The 17,241-nt window shown below is 54.1% G+C and overlaps 2 protein-coding genes across 2 annotated transcripts; one reads left to right on the top strand and one right to left on the bottom strand.

Annotated features, from left to right (window-relative positions):
• The first annotated feature begins 242 nt into the window (after positions 1 to 242).
• PRAC2 (PRAC2 small nuclear protein) lies at positions 243 to 4,249 on the top strand. Its single transcript, XM_089901826.1, is given in 4 exon segments — positions 243 to 262; positions 2,978 to 3,127; positions 3,812 to 3,842; positions 3,844 to 4,249. Coding segments are annotated over 4 exon segments (429 nt in total). The 3' UTR covers positions 4,072 to 4,249.
• A 1,830-nt stretch (positions 4,250 to 6,079) lies between these two features.
• Positions 6,080 to 8,447, bottom strand: HOXB13 (homeobox B13). Its single transcript, XM_022558098.2, has 2 exons — positions 7,601 to 8,447; positions 6,080 to 6,650 (listed from the first exon to the last, which is right to left on the bottom strand). Exons 1-2 carry the CDS (start codon positions 8,202 to 8,204, stop codon positions 6,397 to 6,399), a joined length of 858 nt encoding a protein of 285 aa, XP_022413806.2. The 5' UTR covers positions 8,205 to 8,447; the 3' UTR covers positions 6,080 to 6,396.
• Between the last annotated feature and the right edge of the window lie 8,794 nt (positions 8,448 to 17,241).

Here is a 17,241-nt window from a genome sequence, read left to right as displayed (position 1 = left end):
GATCTGGCAGCAAGTGAGAGGCAGAACGAGAGGCAGGGATCAGTAGGAAGAGAGATAGTATTTCCACTGTATCTCCTCCAGCCTTCCACCTCAGTGGAAGGTTTTGCATGCAGTAGGCACTCGAAAAGTGAGTGATGGAACTTGTGTTTACTCCCCTGTTGTTGCACTTATGCAAATCTGCTGGGTGCACCCAGGAAGGGTTGGGTCTAGGGAGTCTGAGTGTAGCTCTGTGACCTCAAGGGATGGTTCCAGATGGAAACAGGTGAGGAGAGGTATGTTGGGAGTGAAGGAGAGGCTTGGCTTCCTATTCTCTCTCTCTCTCTTTTTAAAATTTTATTTATTTATTTATTTATTTATTTTTGGCTGTGTTGGGTCTTCCTTGCAGTGCGCGGGCTTCTCACTGCAGTGGCTTCTCTTGCTGAGAACACGGGCACCAGGCACACGGGCTCAGTAGCTGTGGCTCGCGGGCCCTGGAGCACAGGCTCAGTAGTTGTGGCACACGGGGCCTTAGTTGCTCCGTGGCTTGTGGGATCTTCCCGGACCAGGGCTTGAACCCGTGTCCCCTGCATTGGCAGGTGGATTCTTAAACACTGCGCCACCAGGGAAGTCCCCTTCCTATTTTCTTGCGCTGGCGTAGACCACAGAGCTTAGTCCTCAGGAGCTCCTGCTTTGGGGGTCCAGCTTAGCCACTGCTGTCTGCGACACTGATCAAGTAACTTACGCTTAGTCTCAGCGTCCTCATTTTATAAAGTGGGTTCTGTCAGTGTGGGGACAGTAGCTCTGAGAAGGCATGGGCAGGGACCAGCTGGGGCGGGGAGGGTTAGGTGAGTCCAGAGTGTGTCTGTAGATTACCTTGCCCCCCCACCAAGAACAACAAGTTAGCAGTGTCAGTGGCTGAGGACATGGGCATGTGGCCCCCTACTGCTTCTGTGCAGGTTCTGAGTCCCTGTGCAGATGTGCCAGCCATGGGCAACACCTCCAGTTGCTCCTCAGATCTCAGCACTAACCAAGCTTCCGAAGAGGGCATAGGAATGGCAGAAGGAAGGCAGCCATCTGAGACTAAGCTGCACTGATTTATTTTTTAAAGGGCCAGAGCCTTTCCCTTAAGAGTGTGTTAATAAATCATCATTACCGTTATCATTACGGTTAATTTTCACCCAGCTTTCAAAGTAGATGTTTTGTAAAGTATTGCAGTTTAAATAAGAACAACAACATAACAATAACATTAATTTTGTCTGTACCAGGATTCCATCCAGTCAGAGACAAATATAAGGTCGTACGGGGGGGCCTTGCTCTCACCCGCCAGACTCTCCCCTGCCGAGGGCGCGCAGGTCCCGCGTGCTGCGAAGCGCTTTCTTTGTCCCTTTCTGCCCAGGTGTCTGCCGGTCTCTCCAGGAACCAACGAGGAGGCGCTCCGCCGAGTGGTCTCTGCAAGAGCCTGACGCCCGCCCTTCCCTGCCCGCCGTGACCACGGAGTCCCCCAAATTCCTGGGAGGACCCCCCCAGGGCTCCCTGAGCGGGTCCTCAGGCTGAGAGAGCGGTAATGCCCTTGGCCCACGAATCAGCTAGTTTATCTTTTTAGAGAGAAACGCACTCTTGGAGGTGGCAAAATGAGCAGGTCTTGATCTGAGAAATAGGGGCATAACACTCTTGCTCCCTCTGCAAAGGCCAGGGCTGGAATTCAGCTGGGCCCCAAGGCCCTCAGCTGGGGTGGCGCCGGCCTGAAGGTTCCAGCCTCCGAGTGGCTCAGGGCTCTGCTCGAGCACCTTAGGCTAGAGGAGGAAGGACCGGGGGCCCCCCTCCCAGTCGAGTCTGGGGCGAGGCTCAGGGAGACGGCGCACAGCCCCAGGGTCCCCACCTCGGGTCTGCGAGCCCAGAGAAGGCTGGAGTACCCCTCCCCACTGCAGCCCGGGGCCGCCTCGTCTCCCCGCCAACCTCGGCGTCTCTGGACGGTCTTCCGGTCGCTCTGGCCACTCCAACGCCGCTTGGCCTCCTCCTCCTTCCCGAGGCCAGAGATGGGACCCCTTCCCTCACCTTCCTCCCTCTTCCTATAAAGAGTTGAGGAGAGTGGGGGTAGGCGCAGCGGAGACCAAAGGCCTGAAACTTCAAGTTCAATGGCAAAGGCCCTGACCCGACCCTCACCTCTGGGCGCCGGCAGACTGCCTTTCCCTCCCTAACTTTCCGAGGGTGATTGAACTCTTGTTGTTCCCCGTCATTTTAGAGGCGATTTAGGGGAGGGGGACCAGTGGTGGAACTCCCTCTTCTCCGTCTGCTCCGACCACCCCCACCCGCTTTCTACACAAAAGTAACTGGTAGCCTAGAGAGGAAGAAAGGCTGGCATCAGTTCCCCATTGGATGTTTTAAAATCTCTCCCCGGGCCCAGGCCAGCGCCTGGGGGGAGGGGCGGGGTGTCCCACTCGGGTGAGAGGCCGAGGGCCGATCCAGTGCTTTCTCCCCACTTTCCCGGAGAGGGACTATTCAGGTGGGTGAGAATGTGGTATAAATTTCTTTCAAAAACAACGGAACCTCTCCTTTCGCCCCCTCCGCAGCAGTTACCTCCGCGCTTTATTGCCAGTTTACGGTAACGGGTTCATTTATTTAATTCACGTTTGAAGCTCTGGGGTTTCTATTAGACCGGACGGGGGCGGGGGCACAGAGGGTTTCCCCCGAAGGAAACCTAATTAAAGTGCAGCACTTAGGACCTTGAATAAAACTTTAATTAAGGGGAGGAGGGGGACTGGAGGAGGGGAGGGCAGTTGGCCCCGTGTTGGAGGAGGGGAGCCGCGCCTCTCGTAGAACTGGCGGGTCTTGATCTGGGCCTTTTTCCTGCCGCAGGACATCTTCTGGTCCTCGAACCACTCAGAGTAGGGGTGGCTAGCTAGGGGTGACTGCGGAGGGGGGCACGGCTGTGCAGAGTCGCCGGCTTCGGCCTCGCGACTTCCAGGGTGGTGGGAAGCGTTTGCCAGCACGAGTGAAGGACCCCGGAGCCAGAGCCTCGGGTTCGCTCTCCGCTGGGCTGCTTGGAGAACCTAGATTCGAAAAGAGCTTCCGGAGGTCACGTCTATGCACTTCTCCACCACTACCCCCTAAGTCGGCCTAATAAAATCCACCTGGTTTGGAGTTGGAAGTAAGTGATTTCCGTCCTGGAGCAGCGTAGACGCGACCCTCGGATCCTGTTTCGACGTTTGCTGAGACTCAACCGGGGATGATCCGCTCCGAGTAAGGGAGAGGGCGCGGAGGGCAGCTCCGAGTAAAATTACACCTCGCTGGTGAAAAGACACCCGGTGTATTTTCTGGAGTCTATTCGTGCGCCTTTGCGTTTATTTGTTCGTGAGAATGTTGTTTGAATTTACCTATTTGTGAACGTTATAGTCAACACATTTCAGTCTAAATTTAGCAAAACCCTCTCTCCTGTAGCTTAAAATGGCCCTATTTAAAAAGCAAATAGCTACAGGCAAATACATGTAGATATATTTTGTTGTAATTTTGACACAAATTACTGAAAGATTTTTAAATGGTCGGCCTCGGTGGGAGGGGGTATAATTTGCCTCGGGAGTAAAATTGGTGTTTGGAAAGAGCTTCCATAAAAGGGTTTAATACAAAGAGAAATTTAAAAAAAATTTTTTTGCACAGGTTCCATACAAGTAAATGAGTCGGGGGGATAAAAGGGGAGGAAGGGGTTCGCCGCGAATTGGCCTGGCGAGGAAGATAAATATAATACTCCAGTGGAACGAAGACCTGGACCGAGGGCTGATGGCGCCGCAGCCTTGCTCCCGGGAGTCCTGGCCGCCCTGTTTTTTCACTATTCGAGATCGCTCGCTGCTCTCCTAGCCTTCCTCCTGAAGTCTCTCAGCCGCTGGACCGATACATTTGCTTATACCCTGGCCCAATTCCAGGCGACTCCAGGTCCCGGCGCTCTCACACGCAGCCCCGAACTCCCCAACCCCGAAGGCCCGACGCCCCAGGCATCTGGAAGCCAGAGGCTCGGTTGAGGGGTTAAAGTCGAGCAGACCGGCGGGTTTCCCTGAAATGGCGAGCTTCTACCGGAAGGGGGCGCACTTGTCTTTTTAATAGGTCAAACACACTGGTAGCGAAATAAATCTCTAAAATCCCAAATCTTTTGTTTGTTCTAAAATTATTGAGAGAGAATAATAGAAGAGCTCCGAAACTTTAAGGGCTTGATAGCGGAGTGGAGGAGTTAGCGCTCTGGGAGTCCAGAGTCTCGAGGCCCCTGACTCCTTAGGCCTCTACCTACACCATCTCAGGAAGTCCAAGTGGCAACCCTTCTTGCGGCCTTTCTCCTCCCCATGTGGGGAGCCGGCACCAGGGCGCTCTCTCTACCCACGGTCCTATCTGAAGTCTCGCTCTTTCTGAAGCGGCGAGGGAGGGGGTCGCACCCACTAAGCTTGAGAACCTGTGATATTAAAAGCTCCTCGCTTGAGACTAAGCTTGAAGGAGAACGTGGAAGGCAGAAAATCACTTCCCCTGGGCGGGACGCGATACCAGGGAGCTTAAACTGGACCACGGGGCTTGGAAGAATTGTTTAAATCACGAAATTGACACCCTCCCCTTCCCCAAGTACAGGCATTCTAAGACCCGGGGAGGGAGGGCGACTGCCCGTCGGGGCCTTTCCCCTCAGCCTCGGGATCCTCTTTGGTAAAAAGATTTAGAACAGTCTTCCCAACTCTCTCCCGGAAGAAGAGCCAGGACTGGGATCCCACCCGACTCGAATTCTTCGGCTGCGGCGGCCAACGCAGGGTTTCCTGGAGAAGGAGGAGCCTGCTCCGAGATGGAGCGGCCGTTGAGACCATGGCCGGGGGCCTCCCTCGGGCTGCTCGCCTCCCGCCTACTCGCTGCTCGGTGGCTCGGATCGTGGGTCCGGCGTTGGGTCCTCTCCACTTCACGCCTGTGCGCTCGATCGCCGGGAGAGTGTCTGCCGGAAGCCTCCAGCCTGGGCTGCAGGAAGATCCAGCTCAAACACGCTGATTTGCTGCGCGGCCAAGGTAGCAAGTCCCACCGGGCACAGGGCCCAGGTACAGGACATCAGGGTCCCCGGCCCTGCTAACAGCTGGTCTGCCCCAGGTTTTTGGAACTCCGCACTGTTCCCATACTGTCTACGTGGCTGCGGAAAACAGAGTTGGCGCCAACCTGCCCTCCACCCACCCAGAATTCAGGGTATGCGGACTGAACCAGCGCAAAGTGAAAAGGGAACGAGTCTGTGCCCATTGTTGTCCCGGCTGCCTGCCGTTCCCCACTCTGAGACTGGGTCTTTGGGCTTCCGCCGCCCGTGGTTCTTTCACTCGAAAAAGAGCCTTCCGCGACTCCCAAGCCTGAGCCCTGCAAGCTCCGCGGTGTCACCGGCAGGCAAGCAGAGGAGGAATGGGTAGTGAAGGAGCCATTTTCTGCTTTCTGTTTTATTGTTTTTCTCCTTCTGGGCTATACCAGTGTGTTTGGCACGTGCCTACCATGGATAGGTTACTATTCCCTCATTCTGTAACCGTTTGTGCCTGGGAGGGGCTCCGTCTACAAGGCCACAAATATCTATTTCATGCGGCTCCCAAATGCCCAATGAACCATGACCTCCTTAAGTCAGAACCACCAGGAACATTAAGGGAGGGTTTGGAAAGTTTTGGAGAGGAAGTGGTGAATTATCCAGGCACTTTCTCAAACCCCATTTCTCTGAAAGGAAGATGAACAGACCCCGGAGGGCAGCTCGCTGGCTTGTTTTTCACACACGGACAAAACGGAAGAGGTGGGGATGCGGACTTCTGAGGCCAGTGGGTACAACCTAGGGGATGGGCATGGACGGAGGGAGATGCACCCTCCAGTGTTGTCCATCCTGCCTAGCTGTCATCTTAGAAAAATGCTAAAGGGGCAACATAGTCACAGGGGTGAATCTGCCATTTCTTGTCTCCTCTGCCCTCACTGGGATGGGGATGGGCTTTGGAAATGGAAGGGGTTCCAGAGGAAGCTCTCCTGCCACCGGTCTCCTTCCAAGTTTATTCGTAATCAGCTCAATCCATGAAAGCAGTTTCTAAAGTGCTCTACAGAGCTCTAGATAGAAAATATGACACTAATTATCATGACGACTATTACTGGTTACGGTGATTATTGCCACTGCCAGGATGAATGATTATGACTGGGACAAGGTCCTTTGGGTGGTGTTACCTGGTGGACTGGGCTGTAACTCTGGGCCTCGCTGGCTCTCTGGGACAAATGGGGTACCCAAGCTGCCCCTGAGGAACAGCCCAGGAGCATTGGTCTGGGAAGAGTGTCACCTCTGGGGGCCTCTCAGCAGAGTCCTGGGCCCCAGCCTGGCTGTGGCAGGCTCCTGGTCTCCCCAGGATACTCCGACTTCCTCCTCCCCCGCTCCCCAGGCACAGCCAGGGAGCTCCCTCAAGGAATAGCGCTGGTTTTGACCTTGGCGAGGACTTTCTTCTCCTTGACCCGGCGATTCTGAAACCAGATGGTGATCTGGCGCTCTGAGAGGCTGGTGGCCGCCGAGATCTTGCGCCTCTTGTCTTTTGTGATGAACTTGTTAGCCGAATACTCGCGCTCCAGCTCCCGCAGCTGCCCCTTGCTGTAGGGAATGCGTTTCTTGCGGCCGCGGCGGAAGGTGCAGCCGTCTGGAGGGTGCTGCGCGCTCGAGTCTGCGCGGCAGGGGAGGGGGGGAGAGAAAGACATGCTCACACCACCGCCTGGCGCAAGCTCAGGCGCAGACCCAGGCCCCACAAGCTAAGTCATCCTGCAGGAGCACTCAAGTAACCCTACAGGCATTCGTGCACTCCTGTTCCCCCAAAGCACAAGAGGACACCTTGGCTTCCAGCTCTGATCACCGCCCAGCCTTGGAAAGCGGTTTCTGCAGGCCACCCTCACTCTTCACTGCCCTCACACCTGCAAGTCTGCAAACACACCCATCACACACGGCCAGACCTTTGCCCACCGTCTACGTATGTCCACCCTCACATGCATTTTCCAACTCTTGGCCATTCTTATAGATACTACGAGCAAGTTCTGTACAGGGGGAACACGTTTCTGCCCCCACTCCCAACACATACATGCACTAATGCACACACCTAAGCCATGGCTGCAGGAAATCTAAACTTCCCTTTGGAAACTGAAAAACTCATCTGAGAGAAAGTGAGGGGTTGTATTCTTTACAGAACATCCAATTTCTCTGTTCCCACTCACCCCACTGCACCCCATACTCAATGAATTGAGAGTTATTTGGCCCTTTTGAAGAATTAAACTGGGATCCTGCTGGGCAGGGATACCCTGAGCCCCAAACAACAGCAAAGAGAGCCAAACACACCAACATATTGAAAGGCTGGTCCCAAGACCTCCTGGGGAGGTCAGGGGCTTGGTGGTCCTCAGGCTTCAGATAGCCCGCAGCTCAGGCCCTCACACAGACCCTCTGGGGCCTCTACCCAGGCTCTCTAACTGCCTGGACCCTCCTTCAGAGTCCTAATAGCCAACCAAGGAGAACCAAGCTCCTCCTCACCAGCCCCAAGTCTCCCTCCACCTCCTCCCAGGCAAGTGCCAGGAGGGCCTACAACCCCACACTCAGCGCCAAGGGGATCCAGAGTAGTGGGCAGTTTACCTGCAAATGCCGCCTTCCAGAAGGGACCCGGTGGGTTTTGTTCTCCCTGGCAACACATCTGGCTGTTCCAGCCACCGGTGAGGGCCCAGGGCTGGTAACTGTCCACAGGCAGCAGGGAGTCATGGCGAGGCTCCCCAGGGGCGCCCAAGGTCTGCACCACCGACACATCCAGGTAACTGGCCATAGGCTGGTAGGGTCCCGGGTACCCCGGGTAGAAGGCAAACTCGGTGGGGCGGCTGGGGTACTCCTCCCCGGCCGCGGGAGTCTCCGCAGGGTAGGCGGCCAGGGTGGCCGCCTGGGCACAGGGTTTCAGCGAGCTCCGGGACACTCGGCAGGAGTAGTACCCGCCTCCAAAGTAGCCGTAGGGCACCGGAGCTGGGGACGCCCCCTGGGGCACCCCGTGGCATGGGTGGCACTGCTTTGGTGGTTCCGCAGAGCCTGGCAGATCCAGGGGGGCGTAGTTGACAGCGGGCATAAGCGTAGGCGCCGCCGCTGGGTGGCTGGTCAGTGGGGAGTGGGCGACCAGATTCCGACTCCCTCCGGCTCCCAGCAAGCCTTCGATTTCCTTGGCCCCGTCCAAGGTGGCATAATTGCCGGGCTCCATGGGGCCGAGGGTCGGCTCATGGGGTGCCGGGGGTGGGGGATACAGGGGGCACCCAGCTCGCTCTCCCCACCCAGGCCCCGGGAATCCAAAGCGTTTTAAATCGCTCCCAGCTCGCTCGGCGCCTGCATTCGCTCAGCCCGGCCGTCTTGACGCAGGAGACGCAGGTGCCCGGGCACGCGCGCTGATTGGCTGCGGCCTGGCGGAGAGAAGCTAATAAAATCTTCATGGCAGAAATTGCGAAAATACTTTACCCCCGCTTTCTCTTTCTCTCTCTCCCTCTCTCTCTCTCTCTCTCTCCCTCCCTCCCTCCCTCCCTCCCTCTCTCTCTTCCTCTCCCTCCCTCCCTCTCTCGGTTTTTTATTGCGTTTGAAAAGGAGAGAAAAGAGAGGAGGTGTCCTTTCGCTGCTTTCCAGTTTGGAGCAACCCAGCTACGTCGGGGGTGGGGTGGGGGGAGTAGTGGAAGGCGGGAGAGGGGACGCGGAGCCCGCCCCACCTCGGTCGCCTCCTCTCCCTCCCTGGCTCTCTGTCTCCTGTGCTTTGGCAGGTTTAACGAGAGAATAAAAAGCTCTCCCTATAAAGTGTCCATCTCGTGGGGGGAAGGGGAGTCGGGGGTGGGGCCGGGAGGCCGCTCTGGGCCTGAAAGGGGAACCCGGGAATGTGCCTGAGTCAGAGGAGGCTGGAAAATGGGGATCAAGGCGTATTTCTGGAAGTCCCTTGCTTTGAGTCCTAGGTACTAGCATCCCAGTTCACTCCAGGTGCCCCTTCCATCCTGGATGCGCAGTAATAAGCTGCTCCCGGGCCCGGGGAAGTGCCTGGGACTTCTCTTCCCCAGGGACTCAAGTTTCTGCCCAGAAAGCTCCGGATTCGGAGAGGGGTGGGAGGGAGAGGGAGTGGAACACGTGCTCCAAAGAAGGAGACTTGAGAACTGAAGACGCTAAACTTTTAGACCTAAAGTGGAAATGGAGCTTCTGGACCTGTCTGTAAAAGGGGGTCTGGATTTCCATTTCCCCTATCTGCTTCCTCCAGGCTTTACATTTTCTTAGAAGGAAAAGGAGATGGGAGAGGGAGCCCCAACCACTGGAGGACTTGCCTGAGGCCTCTCTGTTGGGGCCTATTGTGCAGTGCAAGGCAGAAGACCCAAACCAGTTTGTTTCACAGATCTGTCTTCAGAGGTTTTCTGTTTCCACCACTACCCCTCCCAAATCAAATCCTTCTGGGTTCACTTTTTATAGAACTCACAGGTTTTCTGGAGAAGACAGGAACTTTTGCATTCTACACCAGGGTCAAGGGCAATTATATAGAACAGACCACCCTGCCCTCTAGGTGGGCTCAGCCATGCCCCCTCACCTGAGTTCAACCTGAGTCTGAACTTGAGCCATTTTTTTGGGAAAGGGCCCATGCAAACTGGAGTTGCCCCAAGTTGTAGGGCTGTAGTGAAGATGATAGATCACCCTCAGTGAACACTGCTAATAAATGAGGCCACCAAGTATGAAATCTTCAATGGATTTTGTCGTATTTGAAAACAACATGAGAGAAAAGGGAGGAGATGTCTCTTTGATGCTTTCCAGTTTCTTATTACAACCTCTTGTTTGTCTGATTATGAAAGGCAGAAATACCAGGATTTTTACCTAAAGACTAAGAATTTTTTTTACTGGTTTTTGCTTGGTAGATGACAACACAGGCATGAATAGATCCCTAAATTTTAAAAATAGACCAATCAATTCCATTTCTGGGAATATACCCAACAGAAATGAATGTTTATGTCCATCAATAGGCATGTACCGAAGTGTCCAAAACAGCTTTATTTATTATAGCTCAAAAATAGAAACAACCCAATGTCCATCAATAGTAGAATGGGCAAATAAATGGTACTATAATTAAAGAATGGAGTGCTAAACATCAATTTAAAAAAAGAGACTGCTACACACAACATAAATCGCACAGATAGGTGGGTGAAAGAAGCCAGACAGAAAAGAGTAACTTTTGTATGATTCTATTTCTATGCAGTTCAAGCATAGCCAAAATCCATCTATGGTGATAGAGGTCAGAAGAGATCACCCTGGGGAGGGGAGCTCCTGACAGGGAGGTGATGTAAGGAAGCCTTTTTGGGGGCTGGAAATGTTCTCAATCTCAATCTATATGACACTTACACGGGTGTGTTCACTGTGAAAAAATTCAAGACGTACACTGGCTGTTTCTTCGCTTGACACCAGCCTATCTATTTTTTAGAAGGAAAAATAATTGAATACAAAAATTTAAAGATTCATAGCAACACTGCCTGCAACTGTGCTTTTTGGATATTAGTGTTCTTATCTGTGTCCATGGAAATAAGCAGCTAAATGCATGTAACTCTGCATCATTGTGGAATGCAGAGGCGACCAACTCAAGCCTTGCCCTGGAGAAGCTCACCAGCTGTGCTGGAGACCCCTATGTAAACAGATACATTTCAATACAAGTAAATACTATGGGGGTGTTGTTTTTGTTTTACTCTACAATTTATTTATTTTTTAAATATCTTTGAGGCACTTTTTAAAATAAATTTATTTATTTATTTTTGGCCGCGTTGGGTCTTCGTTGCTGCGCACGGGCTTTCCTCTATTGCAGTGAGCAGGGGGCTACTCTTCATTGCAGCGCGCAGCCTTATCGCGGTGGCTTCTCTTGTTGCGGAGCACCGGCTCTAGGCACGCGAGCTCAGTAGTTGTGGCGCGGGCTCTAGAGCGCAGGCTCAGTAGTTGTGGTGCTCAGGCTTAGTTGTTCTTCGGCATGTGGGATCTTCCCAGACAAGGGTTTGAACGTGTGACCCCTGCATTGGCAGGCGGATTCTTAACCACTGTGCCACCGGGGAAGCCCTCCTCCCCAATTTATTAAGCATCTAGTAGATACCAGGGAACAGTTCTGGATATCATATTATTAACATATGAGCATGTGCTCCCATTTTCTACATCACGGGAAAGCTGTGAAGATTAAATGAGATTTTGCACATGAAAACATTTTCTAAACTGAATAAATGAGCTCTATTTCTGTTTCTGTATGTGTATCTGTTTCTAATGAACTACAAGGCACCTGTTTTTATTTGAAAAGAAAAGGGCAGTTTCTCTAAAGAGTATTGGTCACTTCTCACTTGCCTCTTTCAGCCTCGGGTAAAGCCTGAGGTTCCCACATAGAGAACCTGAGGCTCAGTGCCTCCGTATCCTCCCTGGGCTCTACAAGAGTTCAGGGCTGAAGTTTAGGACAACCCAGGCGTCCTGACCTCCCCGCCGGCCTGGGCTGCGCCAGCCCTTCCCCCAGCCCCACAGACTCCTTTGTGTCCTGCTGGGAGCCTCCAGGCAGACCCTCAGGACCCCTGAGCCTCCCCCGAATCCCAACCCCCTTTACTGACCCAGCCAAACGCGTTGAAAGCCTCAGCTGCTCCTTTACATACCGGCCAGACACCTCCAGGAAGGTCAAGGCCAAGTTGAAAGTTAAGAGTCTGTTTACCTCCGGGAGCCCATTCAGCGCGGCCCCACAGACCGCCTGTGACCTTTACAGCCAGGCCTTTGAGCGCGGCCGCCTCGCCCCCGGGGGTTCCGGCCACGGGGACTTGGCACCTCCTTGTCAGCTCCCGCCCCTCCCGGGCTCGGGACCGCCGACGAGGGGGAGGGGGCGAGAGAAGCCCACCAGCCCCGCTTGGGGCATTTGTTAAATTATGGTTTATTTTTTGTAAAGCAAAGCGAGCGCCCGGTGCCGTCGTCCTCCCACCCGGAAGAATGTACGTGGTCGCGACGACCGCGGCCTTCAGGGAGGTCGTGATGAAAAATGAGAATTTATTTGCAGCGGCAACGCTTCTTTTTCTGGAAAGGTTGGGGCTCCGCTGGCCGGCCAGAGTGCGCGGGCCTGGCCGAACTGCTTGAGGAGGTCGCTTACTTCTCTGGGTTTCAGGAAAATGGCCTGATGCGGTGCTCTCCTTTCTTTGGGCTTTTCTTCCGTTCCTTTTCTTTCTGGCTGTATGTTCTCTCATCTGTCTTTTGTCTTTTGGAATCTTTCTTTTCTATTTGTGTTTTTCTTTCTGCCTTTCTTTCCTTTAATTTTGATTATCTTGCCTTTGGGGCCGTCTTGTTTTCTTTCTTCTCGTCTTTACTGCTTACTTTCTCCCCACCCCCCCTCCACCCCCGTTTACCTTTATTTTCCCCTTGGTTCCTTTCTCCCTTTCTGTCACTTATACTGTTTTCCTTTTGTTTGCTTCTTCCTCCTCTCACTTTTCTTTCTTTCGTTTTCTCCTTTTTCCTTCCCTCTTCCTTTTCTGTCTTTCCCTCTCGTCTAGTTCTTTATTTTTTTTTCCTGTTTTTTCTCTCTTATTTCCCTTCTTACTTTTCTCTATCCCCTTTCCCGGCCCTCTCAATTTTCCATTGTTCTTCTCTGCACGGGGCCTGCCCACAGCTCCCCGCGGCCGGGGCCTGCCCTTGGCGGGGCGGCCTCGCAGGGCGCTCCTGGAGCGGCGTCGCCAGCCCGAGCCCGCCAGCGGCGAGAACGGCCAGGCCCGACTGGGGATGACAGGCGACCCGGGCCCTTCTCCCTGAAAAGAAGTCAGGCGGGGCCTGGACGGGCCTCAGAGGAAAACCTTTTGGACAAAATGACGGCGGAGTCTGGGAGCTACAAGAACCAGAGAGTGGAGGCCTGACTGGTCAGGAGGAGGCCACTCTCACCTCCGCGTCCCTCTTGCCCGGGCAGCCCTGCGACATCCTTGGGCTTAGGACCCTCTCAGGACGAACCTAAGTGCTTCGGAGGCGGAGGCTGAGGGATCCAGCTATTAGTCCATAAATTAGAGCCGATCGTGGCCTCCACCACCCAGCAAGTGGATCTGAGGGGCGATCGAAGAGGGTCTGCTAAGGGGAGAAGCTAGTGCCAGCCACATGGCCGCCGCCACCGTCCTGATGGCGCCGAGAAACCGGAGAAGCGGTGAGCCGGGGAACGTGAGCGGGGTTCAGAGCCGAGGGAGGGAGGCGGGGAGTGCGAAGGGATGGGAGTAAAGCTGCTGCGCGCTGAACAGCCGGCTGCTCCTGGCCTGCCACGTGTGCGCATGCCGGGTTGGAAGGCCCGCTGGCCCAGAGACTCCAGCCCCCCTTCGGACCGTGCGCTTTACTGGGAGGGCGACCTCGATCACGCACCCGCAGCCCCAATCCAGAGACGCCCAGGCGCATCCGGCCCCAGCCATTAGGAATGTTGGGCCTAGAGGGCCGCCCTGAGAGGCTCAAGGTTCAGGCAAGGTTTGATCTAGCTCGGAGTGGTGGGCAAAAGTCATCTCCCCTCTCTGTGCCTCCGTTTTCCTATCTGCCGTGTGTAAGAAGGGAAGCGTTGGACCAGCTGCTCTTTAAGTCCGCATCAGTGTTCACTTTGGGCACAAGAGTGGCGCAGGGCAGGCGGGAGGAGGGAAGGGAGCGCTCCTGGAGGTTGAAGGCCTCAGTGTGGAGGAAAACCGTGGCGAGAGCCAGGAAGAGGCCTCTAGGCTCGTCGCTGATTATTCCGCGCAGGTCTAGAGGGCGGGGCGCAGGTTTTAGGTCCTTGAGGGAGCCCAGCCCCTCGACCTGGCCTCTGAGAGGCAACCGTTATGGGACGATCAGCCCTAGGGTGTAAACTCCACAGTAGCCCATTAAATGGGACAAAATTGGTGCAGGAGATCACCTCCTCCACCCTCACCCTGTAGTTCCCCGAGCCCTCCAGCCTTCTCACCCCCTACACACACTCGGGAGCGGATCCTCAAATCCCACTCATAAAGGTGGAATCCTCAAGTGAGAGCCCACGGCCAACGTCTTTGGGGTTTGCAGCAGCTTCCAGGGTCCTGGGAGACTCAGCTTCCTTTGTTCCAGCCCCTGGGATCCTGCATGGGGCTCAGGAATGGGGAATATATCAACAAACGTACCTGCAAATTCGAGAAAGCGATCTGAGTCACAACCCGCCCCCCACCCCCTTCTCCACCTTATTTTTTCCCTCAGGGAATGTGGATGTAGGTGATAATTATCAGGATAAATTCTGGCTACTCACGTGTAGACTCTGCTAAGTTTTCACTCCTGAAATCAAGAGGAATGTCAGCAACGAGGCCCTGGCCCCTCCAGTCCCAAACCTGCTTATTTGGCCTGAACTGGAGCTGTAGTTTTGAGGTTTAGGGGAAAGTACAGTTTGAAAGATTTGATTTCTTGCTCTGATTCCCTCATTCCCCTTGCTGAGAGATCTGAGACCCTTCCAATGGCCCAGGACTAGACCATCCTGTGGCCCTCTTCCCTCCACCACCACCATAGCAAAAGCTTTTCCCTGTTCCCCTCACTGAGTTATGTTTCAAGAAACAAAGTTGGGAGAAGAGAAAGGCAAGCATTTCACACACACGCACACAAAATGGAGCAGAGGAAAATGGCCCATAATCCATGCCTTCTAAGACATGTCCTGTCCATGGTGCTCATGAGTTCCTGTCTTTGAAGGAGCATAACCAAGATGGGAGGGAAAGATGCCACAAAACACTACCTTCTGAGAATTCAAGAAAGCCTTGAAAATAACCCTTCTGCCTCCAAGAGTGTCTGGCTGTACACACACACACACACACAGACACACACACACACACATGCCATCTGCCTTTCTGAATCCCAGCCTCAGCCTGAGATGAACATTGAGTAGCTCCTTGTTACCATCTGAGGACTCTGATCTGGAGGAAAGTCCATCTCATTCACGCCCCCAAGGTTCTGGACTGGCCATTTATCCCAGAACCTGACACCTATGAGGCTGGAGGAATCTGTCCAACTGTCTACACTGTTACCCTAAACGTCCAGAGGTGATATTGGGCCACACATAAGGAACTCCACCAAAGTGAGATTTGGGATTGGTGCAGAGCTCTGGGCTCATAATCTGCTCAGCTCTAGGTCACTTGGGCTTAAACTAGTGCTTCTTCCCCTCTAGCCTCCTTCAGAGGTTTTCTAAGAGTTCTGAGAGGGTAGATGAACTGTCTTTTACTTTAAATGGGAAAATCACCCACTAAAAATTTTTTTTTAAATATTTGGCCTTGGGCTTCCCTGGTGGCACAGTGGTTAAGAATCCGCCTGCCAATGCAGGGGACACAGGTTCGAGCCCTGGTCGGGGAAGATCCCACATGCCGCAGTAACTAAGCCCATGGGCCACAATTACTGAGCCTGCGCTCTAGAGCCCACGAGCCACAAGTACTGAAGCCCCTGCACCTAGAGCCCGAGCTGCACATCAAAGAGTAGCCGCCGCTTGACGCAACTAGAGAAAGCCGCGCAGCAACAAAGACCCAATGCAGCCAAAAATAAATAATAAATAAATTTATTTAAAAAATATTTGGCCTCCATAGAGTCCATAGCTTTATCCATGATTGGAAGGGATTGTGGTTGTTATTGTCCCCAGATGCCAGAAAATTTTCCCCAGAGACATGAAAATCTTTGCTCTCCCCTCACATTTCTTATATGGCCACAGTAGGGCTTGAGAGGAGATTCCAATCTTAGAAGCTCCAGGTGTAGAAGGTAAATCAGGAGCTAAGGATCTAGAAGTTTAGAATAAGGATCTAGAAGTTTAGGAGGCCTCAAATCCCCTAGTTACCCAAACTAGTCAGTTGGCGTTTGGAATTGGAGGATCCTTAGAGATCATTCAGTTCTAGCCAGTTACGTGCTCAAGTAGCTGGGTGGCGGATGCTAAGGAAAAGAAGCTGTCTTGCCTAAGTCAGAATGACTTGACCTGAGGAAACTGTTAGCCAGTTCTGTGGGTCCAGGCAGCTCTGCACTGCCACAGTGGGGGCAGGAGGAGGGATGAGCACTGAAGTTAGATGCTTATGGCAGCTGGATGTGATATTGGAACTTCCAGTGATGCCCTGACTATCCCTCTCATGCCTCCCCCAGGCAGACAGGGGACTTTTGAGTACGTAGAAGCTTCACAAGTTCAGTTCAGTTTTCAAGTCTCAGTTCCCTGTCTAGCAGGTCCTACAGGGCCAAAGCTTGGTCACAAGGGCAACCCGTCCCAGGCTGAGGGATTGCTGGTCTGGCTGTTCCAGCTCCTCTAGGCAAGGCCAGGGCTCCAGTTTCTTATTCCTGAGGTCAGTCTGGAAACTTTCCAGAGCAACAAGGCTCGGCCCCAGAGGCCCAGATGGGGGCCTGAGGAAGAGCCATGGGAAGCAGACCATATCTTTCCATCCCCTCCAGTCCCTCCATATCCCCCAGGATCTAGCACAGGTCCAACCCAGATGTGCAGCTGCCTGTGTGTATGGAGGTGATGCAGACAGGGATTGGGGGTGCTCTCCGTCCTTGGATTGGAATCCCCCCCACTAGCCTACCTTTGGTTTCTGCCGCATTTATCCCCTGCTCGCCCGCCCCACCTGCATGGTTTTTCTAGCTCAGGAATCACCTGTCCCAGGGATGCAGGCCAAGCCTTGGACCAGGGGAGGTGCAGATGGACCGTGGACCTCGTCCCCGGGGGGCCCTTCGTGGCCTGAGACCCGTGCGTGTTAGGCGGGCTAGGCGGCTCCCAAGGGAAGCCAACAACTCTCCCCCAGGACGAGGGGCAGCCTAAGGACTTTCCCGCTTTTGTCCAAGAGCCTTAATTCCCTTCCGTGCCGTGTGTAAACACTTGGTCGGGCAGATTTTTCAGTAACGCGGCGGACCCAGCTGAGGTTTGTCTACTCGCCCGCGCCTGGCAAAACGGCCCCGTTGGCGGCTGAGGTCTCTAACCTCAAAGGCACAGCTGGAGAGCATGGGAGCCAGACCTCCCTTCCACCCAGAGACTTAGGTGCACCTTGCCCTCCAGGGATCCCTCACGCTCAGGTAGAGGTTTTACCTCAAGATGGAAGCTCTCGCTGGACCAAAACCCGCTTAGAGCGTCGGAGAGAAACGCGCGGCCGCCTGCCCGACCCGGGTTTGCGACGCAGCCTCCCTGGACGCCGCTTTGGCCAGCACCTTGCGCCCCTACCTCCCTGCGCGTTGTCCCTCCTGGGGGCAACGTTGCTTCTTGGGGAGTCTCCTTTAGAACCATCATCATCGTCATCACTCATGTGCGGGTGTGCCAGGGAGTG

The sequence above is a fragment of the Delphinapterus leucas genome, chromosome 19 (genome assembly GCF_059928025.1).
Source record: "Delphinapterus leucas isolate spDelLeu-1000000601 "Yukka" chromosome 19, BTC_Dleu_Yukka2, whole genome shotgun sequence".
Taxonomy (NCBI): domain Eukaryota; kingdom Metazoa; phylum Chordata; class Mammalia; order Artiodactyla; family Monodontidae; genus Delphinapterus; species Delphinapterus leucas.
Note: the sequence above shows the minus strand (reverse complement) of the source record. Positions and strands in the feature narration are given on the sequence as shown.

Coding starts and splice junctions, on each gene's coding strand:
- HOXB13 (XM_022558098.2), bottom strand. CDS start 8,204: ATGGAGCCCGGCAATTATGCCACCTTGGACGGGGCCAAGGAAATCGAA. Junction 6,651..7,600: donor CTGGAAGGCGGCATTTGCAG/GTAAACTGCCCA, acceptor CCTGCCGCGCAG/ACTCGAGCGCGCAGCACCCT.